Source organism: Pieris rapae, chromosome 21 (genome assembly GCF_905147795.1).
Source record: "Pieris rapae chromosome 21, ilPieRapa1.1, whole genome shotgun sequence".
Taxonomy (NCBI): domain Eukaryota; kingdom Metazoa; phylum Arthropoda; class Insecta; order Lepidoptera; family Pieridae; genus Pieris; species Pieris rapae.
Genome location: NC_059529.1, coordinates 648,104 through 666,352, shown reverse-complemented (window position 1 = coordinate 666,352; position 18,249 = coordinate 648,104). Strand labels below are relative to the sequence as shown.

General features: G+C 31.3%; 3 protein-coding genes across 5 annotated transcripts; 1 reads left to right on the top strand and 2 right to left on the bottom strand.

Annotated features, from left to right (window-relative positions):
* Positions 1 to 509: 509 nt before the first annotated feature.
* LOC110993787 (adenosine kinase) lies at positions 510 to 10,394 on the bottom strand. 2 transcript variants are annotated; one of them, XM_022260178.2, is made up of 6 exons: positions 10,278 to 10,394; positions 9,528 to 9,692; positions 8,607 to 8,750; positions 3,256 to 3,445; positions 2,472 to 2,642; positions 510 to 1,747 (listed from the first exon to the last, which is right to left on the bottom strand). In XM_022260178.2, exons 1-6 carry the CDS (start codon positions 10,280 to 10,282, stop codon positions 1,385 to 1,387), a joined length of 1,038 nt encoding a protein of 345 aa, XP_022115870.2. In that variant the 5' UTR covers positions 10,283 to 10,394; the 3' UTR covers positions 510 to 1,384. The 2 variants fall into 2 exon arrangements, with proteins under 2 accessions (XP_022115870.2, XP_022115862.2); XM_022260170.2 differs by having other exon boundaries at positions 10,157 to 10,342.
* Positions 10,395 to 10,674: 280 nt separating this feature from the next.
* Positions 10,675 to 12,761, top strand: LOC110993743 (heat shock protein 60A). The gene has a single exon (XM_022260110.2). It carries the CDS (start codon positions 10,829 to 10,831, stop codon positions 12,545 to 12,547), a length of 1,719 nt encoding a protein of 572 aa, XP_022115802.1. The 5' UTR covers positions 10,675 to 10,828; the 3' UTR covers positions 12,548 to 12,761.
* A 1,598-nt stretch (positions 12,762 to 14,359) lies between these two features.
* On the bottom strand, positions 14,360 to 18,037 carry LOC110993813 (tyrosine-protein phosphatase non-receptor type 13). Of its 2 annotated transcripts, none has more exons than XM_022260197.2 (2): positions 17,881 to 18,037; positions 14,360 to 17,606 (listed from the first exon to the last, which is right to left on the bottom strand). In XM_022260197.2, exon 2 carries the CDS (start codon positions 17,600 to 17,602, stop codon positions 14,423 to 14,425), a length of 3,180 nt encoding a protein of 1,059 aa, XP_022115889.2. In that variant the 5' UTR covers positions 17,603 to 17,606; positions 17,881 to 18,037; the 3' UTR covers positions 14,360 to 14,422. The 2 variants fall into 2 exon arrangements, with proteins under 2 accessions (XP_022115889.2, XP_022115890.2); XM_022260198.2 differs by lacking the exon at positions 17,881 to 18,037 and adding an exon at positions 17,697 to 17,769.
* Between the last annotated feature and the right edge of the window lie 212 nt (positions 18,038 to 18,249).

Here is an 18,249-nt window from a genome sequence, read left to right as displayed (position 1 = left end):
TACAACACATACTCCTAAAATACTCCAAGGTATATTATACCCTACAATATACCTTGTACCTATATTTTCTTTCCTTTCTTGTTGATTTGTTATGTTTTGTAAAGGTGCATCCAAAATTCACTTCGATCCATTCCCATCATATTAACGGTTAAACAAATTGCAAAACTTTATTTATCAAACCGAAATTTTGTTAACACCAACATTGATATGTTGGTGTTAACAAAATTTCGGCTCAACATAGCTCTTATCAAAATATTACGAAATTTTACAGTCAAATTTATAAATTTAAAACAGAATTATAATTCTATCGTTCGGTCGTGCGATTCCAATACATTTCAGTTAATAGATTCTAAAAAGTTCTGATGGCCACGTGGATAGGGGAAGAGTTATGTAGTCAGAGTTGAGACAACGCTAAGTAAGTCTCCTGTAAGTCAATAACGTGGTAGAATTCAATTCAAAGCCATGTTTTGTTGTTTAGCAGCATTTGCGTCGTAAAAATTATAAACATATTAAAAAAAACTATTTATTCATATCATCCATAGCTCATAAGTACAAACACTTTAAACTATCTTACAGATCCGGTAACAACTTCTCTTTGATGTAATATTGTGCACTAAACTAAATTCTGTAGTCTATGACTTCAACGGAAACATAACCCTTTAAGTAATAGTCTAGTCTAGTAGATAAATGTTTTGACAGTGCTTAAAACTATATTTGTTTTAATGGTATCATGCTTTTAGCACAATGTTTTATGATTATTTATGGTAGCCATTTTCTTTTAACAATGTCTATTTACTATTAACACTGCAGTAGAATTGAAAAAAAATCCTATCAAAATACATTAAAATCTACATTGCTCTATTGTCTCTGTAAAAACAACACATGTTGCCAGTTATTTCTTTTAATTTTTTTAGGCAAAACAATTATTTTGAATTCATAATAATCAAATAAACATTAAGTTAAACTTATATAGTAAATAATGTCAAACATTGAGACATTTACAACAAAATTCATATATTGCTTTTCTTGCATATTTATTGCTGAATACATATTAAAATTACCGAACATAAAAAATAATTTTAACAACACTTACATTGTTAGTCTGAAATAGATATAGATGTCCTTTCAAGTAAAAGTACCTTGATCATTGATATTTATTAAATATTGTCGATTAAAAAGCAATGGTCACATTGACATATCAAAGCGACATTCTTTGACAAGACAGGTACAATATTACTTTAGATTTTAGTAAATTTTTTCATTACGGTTCACAACAATTTAAAGTAATAATTATACAATCTCACTGAAATCACAATAATTGGATTCTACCTGTTCATATGAAAATTATAGCTATATTAAGTCACACTTGAGTGGCTTAATAACATTATTCTTGAAAATCACTTTCACCACTAACAGTGCAACCCGAATGCTGTATAATATGTGTTGCACTATATATACCACATTTGACACACGTTTCATAGGACTTTCCCATAACTAATTGACTTAGAAAACCCCCTGTGAATGCATCCCCGGCTCCATTGGTGTCCACAATTTGTTCCCGGGACAGAGAAATAACTGGTATTAAGGATATTTTGGGTCCCTCCACTAAAATGACTGGGTCCTTTCCTTGGGTGATTACTACGACACGTTTTCGGGAATTCAGCTTTGGCAAAGCGGCTATTTTAAGGGCTACTTGCTGCAAATCCGTTTCAGTTATATTGAAAGCTTGTGCAAATGCTTCCGCTTCCTGAAAATTTATTTTTATAAATATTAAATTATATAAAATATGTTTTTGTTATATAGGGATGAATTGAGCGGTGTTTTTAAAACCATACCTATATGTATTTACAAATTTTTATCTTAAGTATAATGTTATCAGTATTGTATAAATCTGTAAAATTTATAAAATTTTAAATTCAGCAATATGGAAAAAATCAAAGTCAGAGTCAGTATAATATTGATTTTACATTTTAATTGAGTTTATTTCACGAAATATTGATTGACCATAAATAAGTTTAAGTCCTTATCCAAACGTACTCTTATCATAACATCATAGAATGATAAGTCCTTATCACTCTTGTGTCTTTCAAATCTAAATTTAACATGAAAACCAAAAAAAGCTGGATAGAAGAAACATCAGCAGAAGCAGGAAGTGAATGAATAAAGAAAGTCATAGAAAAATAAAAAAAATATACATATGTACATATTTAAATTTTTTTAACATATTTATGGCTTTAGAGCAAAATATTAGAATCTTCAGCCATAATAGAGCATACATTTATTTATATTAGGTAACATTATTTGTAAAAGAAAATAGTTTTATTAGATTTCGATTGATGTACTTGTTGTTACATGCAATAATTTTTTTTTCATACTACTTATAACAAATATGACCAGTGAAACAGATAATAAAATGTCTCTCCGTGAATTACAGGAGTATATAAATATAGATAAACTATAAACATACTTACAGATTCGTTACCAAATAAAACATCCACATACGGCATAATTTCTGACAATGGTTCCTTGTAGAACTGAGAAACAAAAGGTGCGCTCAAATTCATAACGAACGTATGTGAATGGTCTTGCGCATGTTTGGCGAGTTGCATTATTGACTCGGGTGAAACTGCTACGAAGAAACCCTGCAAATAGTATAAAAAATATATATTTTTTTGTTCTTTGATTATACTTATTATTTGATTTATAAATATTGTGTACTTTTTAAATACATTTTTTGTCAACATCGTTTGAAAGGAGTATTTTTGTATATTATGTCATATTTTGCAGCATCATCAATAATAATATCAAACGAGCTCATTTTTTTAATTTTTAAAAAAAATCTTCTTTTTGATCATTTTTCTTCTGCCTCATAACAAGCTGCTACTTACTTACATTAATTGTGACTTAATTAACATTTGGACAAGCTTTTACATGATTATTTATATTTTTTCATTCGGTTTTTTTTAATTTAATTTTTGATATAGTTAGTTACATGTTATTTTGAGTTGCTTTTTGTAAATTAATTATGCACTTCTTGTACTTTATCCTCTGTAGGTGTTACTTTTTATAATGTCCCATATTAGGGTTGTTAATTTGTTTTTCTTGACATTCATAAGTGTACATACATATATACACACCTATATGAATAAAGATATTTTGATTTGATTTTATATTATGTGTAATTTAATAAATTAAAATAAATCAACCGTTAGGATCAGACATCTCTGAAAATATTTAATTATGGCAATATCTTACTGATGCATAGAAGAACTTTGCGCTGCGAATACTCTTCCGACAGTCTTCCTTCTCTAAATGATCTGGTGTGAACTTCTGTGCTGCAGCAAGGTTGGCACATAACGACCTATGTGTCCCCGTGACTAGTACCGCGCATGTTCCCGTTGGTGCTTCGTCTGTTACTTGGTATCGGACTGTTACTCCTTCAGCCCTGGAAGTAGTAAGTAGGAGATTAGAGTGCGCGCAAGAGAAAAATTTAGAGGAAAATATGTAGGTTACAGTTGATTTTCTAAAAATTCAAAAATCATTTATTCATGTAGGTAACATAATGTACACTTATGAACGTCAAAAAATAAATATACATTGAATGCTTTTGAATTTGAAATTGAATTTTACATTTACAAATCAAGGGCTTATAACGGAAGAGAAGAACTGGCAATAAACTTTCCGCCACTCTTTTATTCGCCAAGTTTTTTTTCTTTTATACAACATTTGTAAGGAGCTGCAACCATTACACCATGTTCCATATGATATTATAAAGAATAATAAAATAAATTAAAAACAAAGATTTGTCCTCTATCAACAGGAGGCATGGTGAAATATGAGCACGCACTTACATACTCGTGAGAACAACACGCAAATACGTAGTATTACAACTAATATCACCGCATACACGAATTCAAGTACGACCAGTTAAAAATTATAACTTATGATTTATTTTTGTATACATAAGAAAGAAAGAATAAGTATACAACAATGTATAGGTATAACGAATTAGACAGTTATATTGTCCACCAGGACGTATATACTAAGACCAATGACATAAAATTGTAAGTAGCCGATGCGAGAAACCTGCTTTCGTAAATTATTATTTACAGCATGTCTGATTACTTCAATTTATTATTTAATTATATTTTTTTATTTAAATTTAATATTGTTAGCCAGTGTATTAAATTTGCAATAACATAGTTAATTTTATTTTTCATTTTTTCAATTTTATAAGTGCAGTGGTATCAAAATTTAGCTCTTAATAATATTAAAATTTATTCTGAAATACTAAGTAGGTATATCTTTAGTTAGGTGAAGGGGCGTGTAGCTTCTTATATACAGATAAGTGATAACCTATTAACCTTCAAACACGTGAAAATATAAATTTATGCCTATTGCTTAACAAACAATGTTATATAACCTAGAGTGAGATTTTAATCTAGAGCAGTGTTTCCCAACGTGGGGCCCACGCCCCACAGGGGGCAATTTAATTGAAAATTTATTAATACTATTTGTAATTTGAAATTCAGTTTGTCAAAATTTACTTTCTTTCTTAAAATTAAAAAATGAGGAAATAATAGATAAAAAAACTTCGATTATTCGATATTAGTTAGCTGATAGAAGAACATAGAGGAGGTATTCCTCCAGAAATGGACCAAATAAAGGGATGATGATGATTATGATTTTTAAGTAGTAATAATGATATATTCCCTCTTTCCTAAAAAAAGAAAATATTTTCTTCCACGGTAACACTACAGTGTTAATGCACCGTTTTAAACTACTCATCTGTCTCTTTTTACAGGACGAAAGATTACTAGAGTTACTCAATTCAACTGTGCATCAATACTTAGTTTCTAAACGTGAACAACACGTTGTTTTTAATGAGGTTGTAACGTAATTATCAATTTAATTTCGATAGATTTGCATCGAGACGCAGAACAGAAATAACGGGAAAAATAAATTATTTCAATATTAACTTCGTTATCTAACGTGAAAGAATATTCAATAAATTTGCGTGCTCGTTTTCAGATAGTGATAAGCAAACACCAATCAAGGTTATTTAAATTGCTATTCAACATGTAACCACTTCTATTTAATAGGTACAAATTGAATCTAATTGAGTCACTTAATAATTATTTTTGTAGTACTTTGATTTATATAATGATATCACTATATTCCAAGTTTATTACAAGAAGTCCCGTACGGCGACTCTCGATATACGAGAATTTTGAGGAACAAGCGATATTTTGGTTTGAGATGAGAACAACGAGGAACCCCGCACACTAATACAATATTGCACACTAATAACCATTCCACTAATATATATATATCATAGACCGCAGTCTATATGCTTTACCTCATTTTCAAAACATTTTCGAATAGTTGGGTTCGCGTTTATTGGCTTTATGGCTTTAGGTACAATTACAGAACATTGTGAAAATTGTGAAATTTTCATGTTCAAAAAAACTTAACAAAAAAAGTCTGCAATGTAGGTACACGAGGTAGAAGTGGAACCTAGAAGAACCTTCAAAAATTTTGGTTTCAATCTACTGAGACGAATGTTTAAATTTTTAAATAAGTAATATCTATTATTCAATTTCATAAAAACTACAATGATTAAAAAGTTTTTATAATTAATAATATGTAAATTACTATTTTTTTCACACTTAAGACTTATCTATAAATTCATTTTTTATTTCAATTTTAAATCTTTAATTTTAATAAAAACTTATAAAAGTAAATAAAATATTTCAAATAAACGATGCTAATGACGTTCAACATACGAATTCTTCGCGACTTTAACGGATTGAACACAGCTTATCCGAAGCTGGATATTTTGGTAGTGGGCTGATCGGTTTTAGAAAAATCATTGTTGGGTGCCTTTCTCGAACCTAATTCGCTGTTTTGCTGATGAGTTTTTTTCTGCTTTAAGTACCAAAATTCTTGGTAATTTTATTTTATTGTGTATTTGTCTTATCTTGTTTATGTTTTTAATTGTATTTTTTTTAATTCCTATTTTTTGCTAAACTTATATTTCCATATATCGTCGTACATATTAGATAGAAGATTTTATAAAATTATCAGTAGATTTCGTAATATGTATGATGTTGTAGACTTAATAAATAAATAAATAAATAAAATGACAATTCAAATTCAATGGAGAAAATTGTATGTAATACGAGCAATGTTGCAGAACGAATTAAACTCGTACATCGAGGCCACTGTATTGAACATTTCACATAATTGCTATAATTCTAAATTCTATAATTCTTAAATCTAAATTCAGAGCTGTGTCCTAACGGGGTCGGGCCCCTGTGCCTCTAATTAACGGCTGTTAATTAAAATATTAATAATAGTATACGTTTATTCGATTGTTCATTTTCAATTAGTAATGCAACTATTTCACACAATACAGTATGACCGTGTTTAATTTATATGCAAAATAACCTTATCACCGTGAAAAATTTAACTCGAAATGATTGTTTGCGATGAACGAAACGTTATAATTAAACAAATACTGAAACTAATTACAGTCGTTTATATATTACGACGTATTCGTCTCTGAATACTTATTAAAATTTCGATAAACAACCCTTACCCGTTGTGTAAAAGAAAAAACTTGGCGATTAAAAAGAGTAGTGGTTAATTGCCAGTTCTTCTCTTCCGTTCTACGCCCTTGAGGTGAGAACTGGTATATTTCTTTTTTTTGACGTTCGGAATAATTAGGTAGTTAATAATAAAAAATAAAAAAAAATAACACGCCTTGCCAGACGTCCCGTATTTTAGGCTTAGTTTAATATGTCCCGGCGGGTTGTCCCTGTCCCGTTTTTTAACGTTATTATTATTAACTATGACCCATTTAATAATAAACGACTTGCGAAAGTTTCTTATTACGATTATAATTGTATTGATTTTTATAAATATGTACTTTAAAATTATAACCAATAAAAATTGTTTGCTTCTCGGAAACATATCCTCAAAAAAGGGCTTGTCCCGGGTAAAAAACTAAATTCCCGTATTTTTGCGTATTTAAGCATTTGCCCCTTATAGGCTGAAAAAAATTTTGGCAACCCTACTTATAAGCAGCGGAGCAAGAGGGATCTACTTAAGGGATTTATAGGCTGCAGCCCAGGGCCCCGTGACTACAAAGGGCCCCAAGTCTCCAATGAAAATAATGGGCAATATTTCGAAATATTATATCTGAAATTTAAAAAAATCCTTCATAAGGTCGTCTATTACGGGGTACTTCCTGGTTAAGAGCCCCACAAATTTACGATCCGCCCATGCCTCAGTCTAAGGCGTCTTACGCCCGAACCCAATTATTAATCCACAATCTGAGATTAGAGCGTGACAGTTGATCGATATCCCTACGAAGACAATCCATTTTTGGCGACGGATAGATTGAAACATCTTCGCTCTTTGCACTCGTATTTGATAATCAATATAAACCAAATAAAGTAAATAAAACCGTACCAATAATATTAAAATATACATGTTTAAAACATATCAAATAGCTTTTTAATTATTTTAAAAACTGGTGTAAGTTATAATCTTGGGATAGAATAATGGCACAGTTGAACTGTGAAAATACCGTTATTTATCTGTTGACTAATTATATATTAAATACACGTTCAATGTGTACAACATCATGATTATCTCTTGACGTGACAGTAACATACCTCGCCTTGATCTATGATAAGCCTATTTGAACTGATAAAAGCCGTCACAAACTAAGATAGTATTGTAATCTAAATGAGGTAATAAAATCATTCTGATACTGATCTAAACTATGGACAAAGCTGTATTATGCTACTGAAATTATAATACTGGTATAGCACAATCTATTTGAAAAAAAAATGGTTATGTAATCAGCTACTTCTGCGGATTGCGAACTTCGTTTCGCCTTAATACTTTGTCTACCTGTTTAGTAGTTACATACCAACATATAGAACACTATGCTGTACTACGCCAATCTCAATTAATCTATACCCAGAGTTAAAGGAATAAATAATTAAAACTAATATTTCAGTGGGTCCAGCTCACTTCGGGTTTTCGCTCAGCAACATATTTTGCGATTCATTTTTATCAATACCATCCACACATAGAATAAACGTAGTACAAAAACTTACATTTGATCAAAATTGCTATTATATCAAATTCATACCAATAAAAATAATTTAGAAAACAGCTCATTTATAGGACAATTTGCAAGTAACAACGAAAGCACTTATGAATAATAAGTATTTAGTCAAGGTTAAAATATAAATAATTTAAAAGGCAATTGTCATTGTAACTTTTTTTTTTAAGCAAAATAAAATTTTCCATGAATTAGTATTGATTTGATTTTATATTAATGAGTTCGTTTTCACCTCATAATAGTTTCGTTTATCACCTGTCAGAGCTAAGATTTATAAGAGAAAATGTAGTAATGACTAAGATTATTTTAATTTTTTTAGTTCTCACATCTAACATAACAAGCGCATTCGATCTTATATCAATACAGTCCAAACAAACACGGACCGTCTTTCTTCTTATCACTTTGTTTAAGTTATCTTAGGAAACTCACAAAACAAACAACTTTTTTGGTCTAATGATTTACTTACTCGGCTCTTTCTCTTAAAATCCGTGCGTAATCGTCATTGCCCACACAACCAAAGTATGTGCATACATTTGGTTTCTTAAGGATCCATTGTGCCACACGTAAGGAATTCTGAACACTACCACCTGCTATGAATTCTGCATTGTATCTATGGAATTAAGTTTGATTAATTTTTAGCTTAAAAAAAATTGTTATCAATAATTAGCTTATCTTAAGATATAAATTTAAATTGCCAACTTAACTGAATTTGTTTTTAAAAAAAATTGAATGTTTATACTAAATACTAAGTGTGCAATACAATAATAAAAAAAAGGTTGTTGACTGTAGTGACTTTAATTAATTAGTTGTTTTAGTTATACATATATATTAATTTGTTTTATTTATATATATTAATTAATTGGTTGTTGGAATAGACAATTAAAGGGAATAATAGTATATAATATAGTCTAACAGTAACTCATGGTAAATAATTTTTAATTAATCCTAATACATTTTTTAATCAAAGAATATGTTAGTTGCTAAGCTATCAATTCTAATAGCACTCATTCATTCATAACTGTAATGGGCACCCTTCCAACTGGCTAGTAGATTTGTTTATTAATAATTATACTAATATTTTAAAAGAGTTTATAAAGTCATATTTAATATAATTAAAAAAAAAATACATGTTAATCTAACCACATCTAAGTAGTTAATTACTGGTTGTTGTTGTCGTGAGTTTGATTAAAGCCAAAACAACAATAGTATAAGTTGCAAGGCATATAACATCTTCTCTTCACAAAACTGGATGTACTCTAGACAGACAAATGATCATTTAGAGTGTTGCTTATCATTTTTTACACAAAAATGATCATATAGGTATCTTTTAACATCGAAAAGTCAATTAATAACCTATTCTATATGGCAAAATATAAATATCATTTACTTTTCCATAAGCTCTTTGTAGAGTGGCATATGTTTCTCTTCAGCCATGATGGCTCCATCTGCTTGCAGTTCATATTTCTGAAGAAGGGATTCATCCACAATAGCTGATATATCCAACAAAGGATTACCAATACCAACTAGCAGGCCTTTTTGACTACAGTCACACCTAAAAAAATGGTTATTTTAGTTATTTAAGTAACTTATTATCTTGATTACTTTAATAATTACTAGTCCTGAAAAAGGAATTACTAACAAGATTTCATGCAAAGAAATAAATAAAAACAAATTTTACTTGGTCTTTTGCAACTTTATCTGGTTAAAAAATATTATTTTGAATTAGAATACCTTACACCAGCCTTTGGCTATCTATCCGCCATATGCGACTGTTTTTAAATGTTTCACTAGAGGTTATCATTTCAAAAGAAACAAACCAATTATTGTATGAAACAACTTTAAAATATAGTTAAACGCAAATTAATCGACATCGTCCCTAAATAATAATGATAATCGAGTTATAAGTTTATTTTGAAAAAATCTGATTACTCTTTTTATAAGCAATAAGCAAGTATTTTTTTCTAATTAATTGAATACGCACGCCGCAAATAGCTTTTAATAAGAGAATTAACTTACCTATTAGCCATTATGTAATAATTATTTAAATAGATTTAAGAAATAATGACAGAAACTGAAAGACAGTAATAATAAATTTAAAAAAATATTCAATTGCGATTTAATTTGTAACATAAATTACCGCATGCTATCCAAAGAAAAACGTGTTCACCACCATATAATAATTCGCAGAATGAAAAAAAAACTGAATTTCAAATTTGGTTGAAGTTACTTGCGTTGTCTTGGCGCTTCAAATTTGTTGACATTTGACAAACTCTAACGTCAATGTGTCTATATGAAGTAAGTCAAATTATATGATCTAAGTTCTATTATGTATAGACTATAGACTAAGTCGGACTACTATTGCAAACTAAAGGGCGCTGGCAGCACAAGAATTGATTATTTTGTGTAATTTGGTATTTTTAGCTAAATTAATTAATAGTTACGATTTTCACCTAAAATGTATAAAAACTTTTTGCAAAAGTTAAAAGTAAAAGAATTTTGTCAAAAGATAAAATTAATCTATATTCTACTGTCTTTGGGCAATGACATAACCTCGTACCGGTATAGAATCACGTTTTGAGTTCGACAATCGTGCAGTGAGATTTCAGAATCTTCGAGAAGCGTGAGTTCGAAGTCTTCTGTGAAGCCTATTATTTCATTCCATTTGTAATTTTTTAAATAAAATAGAAAATGTTGAGGCTGCCGCGTGTACTCCGACAAACTGTTTCCGTGCAAAAGGCACACCAATTTTCTAGATCTTACGCCAAAGATGTAAGATTCGGAGCTGATGTAAGAGCTCTGATGCTCCAGGGAGTAGATATATTAGCCGACGCAGTTGCCGTCACAATGGGTCCAAAAGGCCGAAACGTGATTTTGGAACAATCTTGGGGCTCACCAAAAATAACCAAAGACGGCGTGACAGTTGCCAAAGGTGTTGAACTTAAGGACAAATTCCAGAACATTGGGGCTAAGTTGGTACAAAATGTTGCTAATAACACAAATGAAGAAGCCGGCGACGGTACAACTACAGCTACAGTACTTGCCAGAGCTATCGCAAAAGAAGGTTTTGAAAAGATTTCAAAAGGAGCGAACCCTATTGAAATCCGTCGAGGTGTTATGATGGCTGTGGATGCGGTAAAAGACAAACTAAAGAATATGTCAAAACCCGTAACAACCCCCGAGGAAATCGCCCAAGTGGCGACAATCTCGGCAAACGGAGACATAGCTATTGGGAAGCTCATTGCCGACGCTATGAAAAAAGTTGGAAGAGATGGAGTTATCACAGTAAAGGACGGTAAGACCCTAACTGATGAATTGGAAGTCATTGAAGGCATGAAGTTTGATAGAGGTTATATTTCACCATATTTCATCAACTCATCAAAGGGTGCCAAAGTAGAATTTCAAGATGCCCTTGTTTTGTTCTCTGAGAAAAAGATCAGCAATGTTCAAACCATTATCCCAGCACTAGAATTAGCTAACCAACAAAGGAAGCCTTTGGTAATTGTTGCTGAAGATGTTGATGGTGAGGCACTCTCTACTCTTGTTGTAAACAGACTTAAGATTGGTCTTCAGGTTGCTGCTGTTAAAGCTCCTGGCTTTGGTGACAACAGGAAAGCTACCCTCAGTGACATGGCCATAGCTGCTGGTGGTGTTCTATTTGGTGATGATGCTAACCTAATCAAACTAGAAGATGTTCAGCCATCTGACCTTGGTCAAGTTGGTGAGGTTATTATTACTAAAGATGACACACTCTTCCTGAAGGGTAAGGGTAAGAAGTCTGATATTGATAGACGGGCTGAACAAATACGTGATCAGATTCAAGAAACTAGCTCTGAATATGAAAAGGAAAAACTTCAAGAGCGACTAGCTAGGTTGGCATCTGGAGTTGCTGTATTACATGTAGGTGGATCTAGTGAAGTAGAGGTAAATGAGAAAAAAGACAGGGTAAATGATGCACTCAATGCTACTCGTGCAGCAGTTGAAGAAGGTATTGTTCCTGGAGGTGGTTCAGCACTTCTAAGATGTATCCCAGTGCTAAATGACCTTAAAACAACCAACTCTGACCAGGCCACTGGTGTTGAAATCATTAAAAAAGCCCTAAGAATGCCATGCATGACCATTGCCCGTAATGCGGGTATTGATGGTTCAGTTGTTGTGGCCAAAGTTGAAGACCTTGGCCCAGAGTTTGGCTATGATGCATTGAACAATGAGTATGTTAACATGATTGAGAAAGGTATCATTGACCCCACTAAGGTTGTGAGAACAGCATTGACAGATGCTAGTGGTGTAGCATCGCTCTTAACAACAGCAGAGGCTGTTATTTGTGATATTCCACAGGAAAAGGAACCTAACCCTATGGCAGGTATGGGAGGAATGGGTGGTATGGGAGGCATGGGAGGAATGATGTAAACTGCCTGTAAACTTGCATTTATTAAACAAAGAACAATTATCTCTTAGTAAGATTGCAATGTATGTGTTACACATTTAATATGTGCAGTGAATGAATATATTTTTATGGAGTCTGATTGTGTTAGATTAGAGACGGCTGTCTTAGAATTATTTAGTTTAATGTTTGCTTCAGTGGAGCACAGTGTTATTTTTACAATACATAATGTTACGAAAACTGTATTTTCATTTAATTATTACATCATAATAAATTACAATCCTTTGCTACTGCATGGTCAAGCATAAAAACAATTTTATTATACAATAAATGTATTTCTCAAGATTCGAAGACAAATTTATTTTAAAGCCTATTAAAAAAAATTAACAATGATGATGAAAATTTTTTAAGTATTTCAATGAAATTTTAATTAGGATTAAATTATGTTTTTTTTACTGTCCTTTCAAATAAGAAGGTTAAGTAAAACCTATTTACTTTATCATAAGCCTTATTGAATGAACATACATTATCGAGAAGGCAATGAACTGATTGCTGCTTATATAGATAGGTTAGTTATTGATAATGTCAATCATTTCATAAAGTATCTATTCTGATAAATAAACACTAGATGACACAATGCTTCCCTTGGATGGGTCAGCTCGAAGACCTGGCAATACTATTGAGAATGTCTCGGATGTTCTATACAGCATGCCCAGATGGATTCAAGCTGTGATTTTGAGAAATGACTTATTATTAGGTTTTTAGCATTTATAACTTTATTTAATTTAAATAAGTAAAAAAATCTTTAAAATTACGTAAAATTTATTAAGAAATTGCCAGAATTCAATTCACTTATAATTAAATAAGTGAATGTAATTCTTTAAGAAATAAAGAATCTTTCAAATGATATTACCTACATTACTTGCTACTACGTCAGACAATTAAATTTCATTTAATTAATTGAAATCGACCTTAGAACGTAAATTTCCTTAGGTACCCGTTTTTTTGCAAAAAAATCTTACCCAAAAATAATTTTATGAAAGATTTCGATAGGTACTTGACTAGGTATATGTTTTTATATTATAGACTGTGTGACCCACCCCGGCTTCGCAAGGGTGCAATGCTGATGAAAAGCAGGTTTTTATTATGTATTGTTATTTCCGTCGCTGGAAAGCTCCGATAATATACGCGTTCGATCGCTGCTAAATAAGCTGTAATGGGCTGTATAGATCCATATTAAATGAACAATGTATTCAAGGTATTTAATTGGTTAAGGATTAATGCTGTATTGGTTAAAATCGCTTCGAAAATTAGCCATTATTTGTCGTAAAAAGTAAATGACAAAAAAAGTTATTGTGGGTTATCCATAAAAGATAGACATATACCATCACGGACTTTTCTGTAGACCTTTTCAATGTGTGTTTCCAAAAATACTTAGTACATTATTTTGATAAAACCCGTAGGGTTCAGCCTGCGTTTGCAATGTAATTATTTACGACAACACATTAGAAACCTCTAAAATAACAGTACTTCTCCACTATTTAATGGATGTTATTATACATATAAACCTTCCTCTTGAATCACTCTATCTATTAAAAAAATCGCATCAAAATTCGTTGCGTAGTTTTAAAGATTTAAGCATACAAAGGGACATAGGGACAGAGAAAGCGACTTTGTTTTATACTATGTAGTGATAGTGATTTGTTATGTAATAGTACTTATATGTGTTATGGTACTATGTCAAGGTTCAACATTTGATTTTCCTGAATTGTATATTCTAATGCTAATGTAACATTGTACCAAGACCCACAAACCAAAATAGAAATCATACAAGGAAGTTACATAGAAATATACTTTTATTATACTTTTTATAAAATATTTGTCGATAATAACAATAAAACTTATAAAAAAATTTGATCTTCATCTGAATCTCCGGCCCCATATATAAAATGCCTACGAACAACTTCATCACTAGGAATTGCACTCATATTGCTATTTTTACATGGAGTCACAGGATATCTTACGGGACCCAACCATCGCCTACTCAAGCCAAAATTACGTGGTAAAGCAATGCTTTTTGCTAAATCACTTTTTTCTTCTTTATCCTTTTCAATCAGACATGATTGTATACATTTCAATGAGGACTTATTAAATGAATCTTCACAAGTTTTATCTAAATAATCATCTGGCATATTAACGTCAGTTGGAATGCTTAAGCTAAGGGGTCTCCGTTTATATTTTTCAAGCACATTTCCTCTCCAAGTATTAAACTTCTTTTCAATCTTTTTCTGTGGTGTATTACCCTGTGATGAAAGATCTCCCAAATCGGAATCGTCATTTACTCTGATTTCTGAGTAACATTTCTGAAGGTTGCTTTTTCGCGGTGTAACTTCTATACTTGAATGATCCTTTATTCTATTTACAACTTTTTCTTTCGTCAATTTTATAAGAGCATATATAGTCTTTAATGCTTCTTCATTCAATAGTTCATCATCAGTTAAATCAGCATCCATTGCCGCTATACTTTTTTTAAGGCTTATTTCTTTAGCTGTACCTTCATTAGCAGATTGATACTCATTGGTAAAGTTTTTGTTCACATTTTGTAGAACTATAAGTTCAACATTTTTAGGAGCAGATTGTAACATTGCTAAAGCCTTATCATATTTTAAATTGAGCAGTGTCTGTCCATTTACTGATATAATTTGGTCTCCTGGTAGAAGTTTCTTACAAGAATCTGCTGCACTTTCTGGAGTGATGGATTTTATGTAAACATTACCATCTGAACCTTCAGCTACTTGGAGACCCAAAGCATTACTATGATCTCTTTTTAAAAATGCTGTTACAAAGATCCTTTCACTTTGAACACATTCCATGTTATCTAACTTTTCAAATATTGAACTGTTAATGCATGATTCATTAGGATCGTTGTAGTTAAAAGCATCAGGATACACTTTTGGGGATTCTAAAACATATGCTGTCGGGGCTTGAGACATATTTTGACTGTAAGGTCTTTCAGGTAATAATTTCATACTGTTGACATTACACTGTTGTTTTTGATCTGAACTTAAGTCATCTGAATCACTGTGTGCAGTGGCAAGATCTCCTTCAGATTTGATAAAGTTATCATAATGGGGAGTTCTGAAAACATTGTTTGATGATTTCATCCCATTAAATACCCTTGTTCCCATCTTTACTCCATGTCTTCTAGGTAAACTGCTTTCAGAAGATGAAAGTCCGTCATTTGAGGAGCATTCAGGACCATTGGGACTTTGTATGAGGCTATCATCACTTTGTTGGGGTGATAATATTCTTCTTAAAAGCTCTTCACTGTCAGGCTTTTGATTTTCCTTCCCTTGACTTTTTTTTTCACCAAATAAATCAACTTTGAACTTTCTTCTAATTGGCCTTCTTAATCTTACTGGATTCCTTACTGCTAAATTGTAACTGTCTTGATAATTACTTACATCTATTTTATTAGGGCTACCTGGAGTGTATTGGTAATTTGTTTCACCAGTTAAATAATTAATAAAGTCTTCTTTCGCATATAGTTTAAGATATAATCTATGATGTAATGATGCCAACCAGAATATGAAGAAACTTTTATTTTCACTCATTTTCAACTTATATTTTATACCAATCTTAGACAGCCCCGAATACGCATTAGGTATTATGTAAAGGCTTTTTTTGTTATGGTAAAAATTATGTATATGATGCCAAGGTAAGCTTTGTAGGACAATTCGATTTGTATTTGTTGATGGAGATTCAATAACTTGATTGGTTCTAGAATATAATGTTATCCCCCGTGGTCCAATGGATAACCATACATCTCTGCAAAAGCCATCTCTTGTAGCCCAAATAGCTGAATAAAAATGTGCACCATAGTCACGGAAAGTTTGTGCCAAAGTGATATAATTGATCACGGCTCTATTTTTTTCTAAACCTCTTCTTGATTCATGACCTTTCTTCATTTGTAATTTAACATCAGCCATTTCATTAGTAATTAGTGATTCAGGCAAATAATGTTCTAAAAGAAAGTAATCAGCTGCTCCATGTTCTCGATAAGAAAATTCTCCAAATTCAATGTGTAAAGCATACCCAGCCAACAAAATGAGATTCTGTATGGTTGAAATCATTTGTCCTTCAACAGTAGCTCTTCGTAGTTGTAAATACACCCTGTACCTCCATTCACCACCTTGAATATTACTTGCAATATTTTTAGGTAAAAAAAACTTTATTCTTAGAAAAATAGTAATTGATATACATTCTTCATGTAATTTCTGTTTTTTGTGGTGTAATTTGTGCCAGGTATCTGGAGCTATCTTCTTAATTTTGTAGTCATCGGGTAAAAATACAAAATCTCCTCCAATTAGTGTAGCAATACCAAGCATAAAATGATGTTCATACTTCTCACTATGAACAATAGCATCAAATATTTGTCCTGCTGTAATTGTATTTGGATCACATAGTACTTCAACCTTTTGACCATTAAGGAGTACAACAGTAATAACTCTTTTGCCACACAGGGCTGATATAGTTAAATCAACATTTTTCGCCGGTTGTGAGGCCCTAACTATAAACTCAGGACCTACACATCCCTCCTTGCCCTTCTGTATATCTGCCTTATATAATCTAGATGCTGCTCTTTGAACAGGTTTTGTTCTTTTAAAATGATTCAGTGCTTGTTTAGATTTAGTATATTTATCTTTATTTAGGCCATTCATGGAGACAGCATTACACTGCATACTGGAGTTTTCAATTTGGGTACTGCTTGCTATATTTAATGAAGAATGGGCATTGCTAAGGCCACCCATTCTTGGTGTGTCAAAAAAATTTGTAATAACCTTTCTCTGGCGGCTTGGCAGCCTACAGCTTGGAAAAGGATCTTTGTCATGTGGAGATTTAATGAGACTTATATAGTTCCTAGGTTTGCTACTAACAACCAAGTTAGTATCTGAGTGTTGCTGGTTGTCACCTTCATATGCATGTTGAGCTTTAAAATGATAATCCATGACAGGACTCACTGTGATGGAAGCTGCTGAGCATGAACTTCTTCCAGAATCCTCATCGCAGTTACGAAGCATTTATCTGAAAACCATTTATAAAATTTATGGTAGATGAAAGAAATATACAAAGAAAACTATTTCCAAACATTTAAATTAGGTAATTTTAAATTACCTCCAATTTTAATATTAAGTATCCTACTTTTATTTGTATTAATATTTCTTCAAAACTGAACTATTTATCAATGTTATTTGAAGTAGGTTTATGAGTTTATCCGTTATAATTATTTTATGAATATATCCAAACTGTAAATCCAATGCTTTTGCACATAAATAATTAGTACTTAGTTGTAACTTACTTGTTTTTGAAGAGAGAGGTAGCACGATATCAAAAGTAAAGCTTAACAACAATGAAAATATGATTAAAAAATATTACGTTTTTTACAAGTATTTAAATTACAAACAAATACACCTGTTTCAATGTTTAGAAATTTAACGCACTTGCTAATGCTAAATGCTATTAGGGATGTGAATAAATAATCGATTTTTATTTTAATCGATTATTTTTTTCTTACGATCGATTTTTTGTAATCGATTTTATTAATTGTAAAAATCGATTTTTAATAAATCGATTATATGAATTAGGCATTTTAAATCGATTTTTGTAACGACGGACAAGATATATGGCAGGTACACCAGCAAAAAATAATGGCTGCTCATACGTCAAT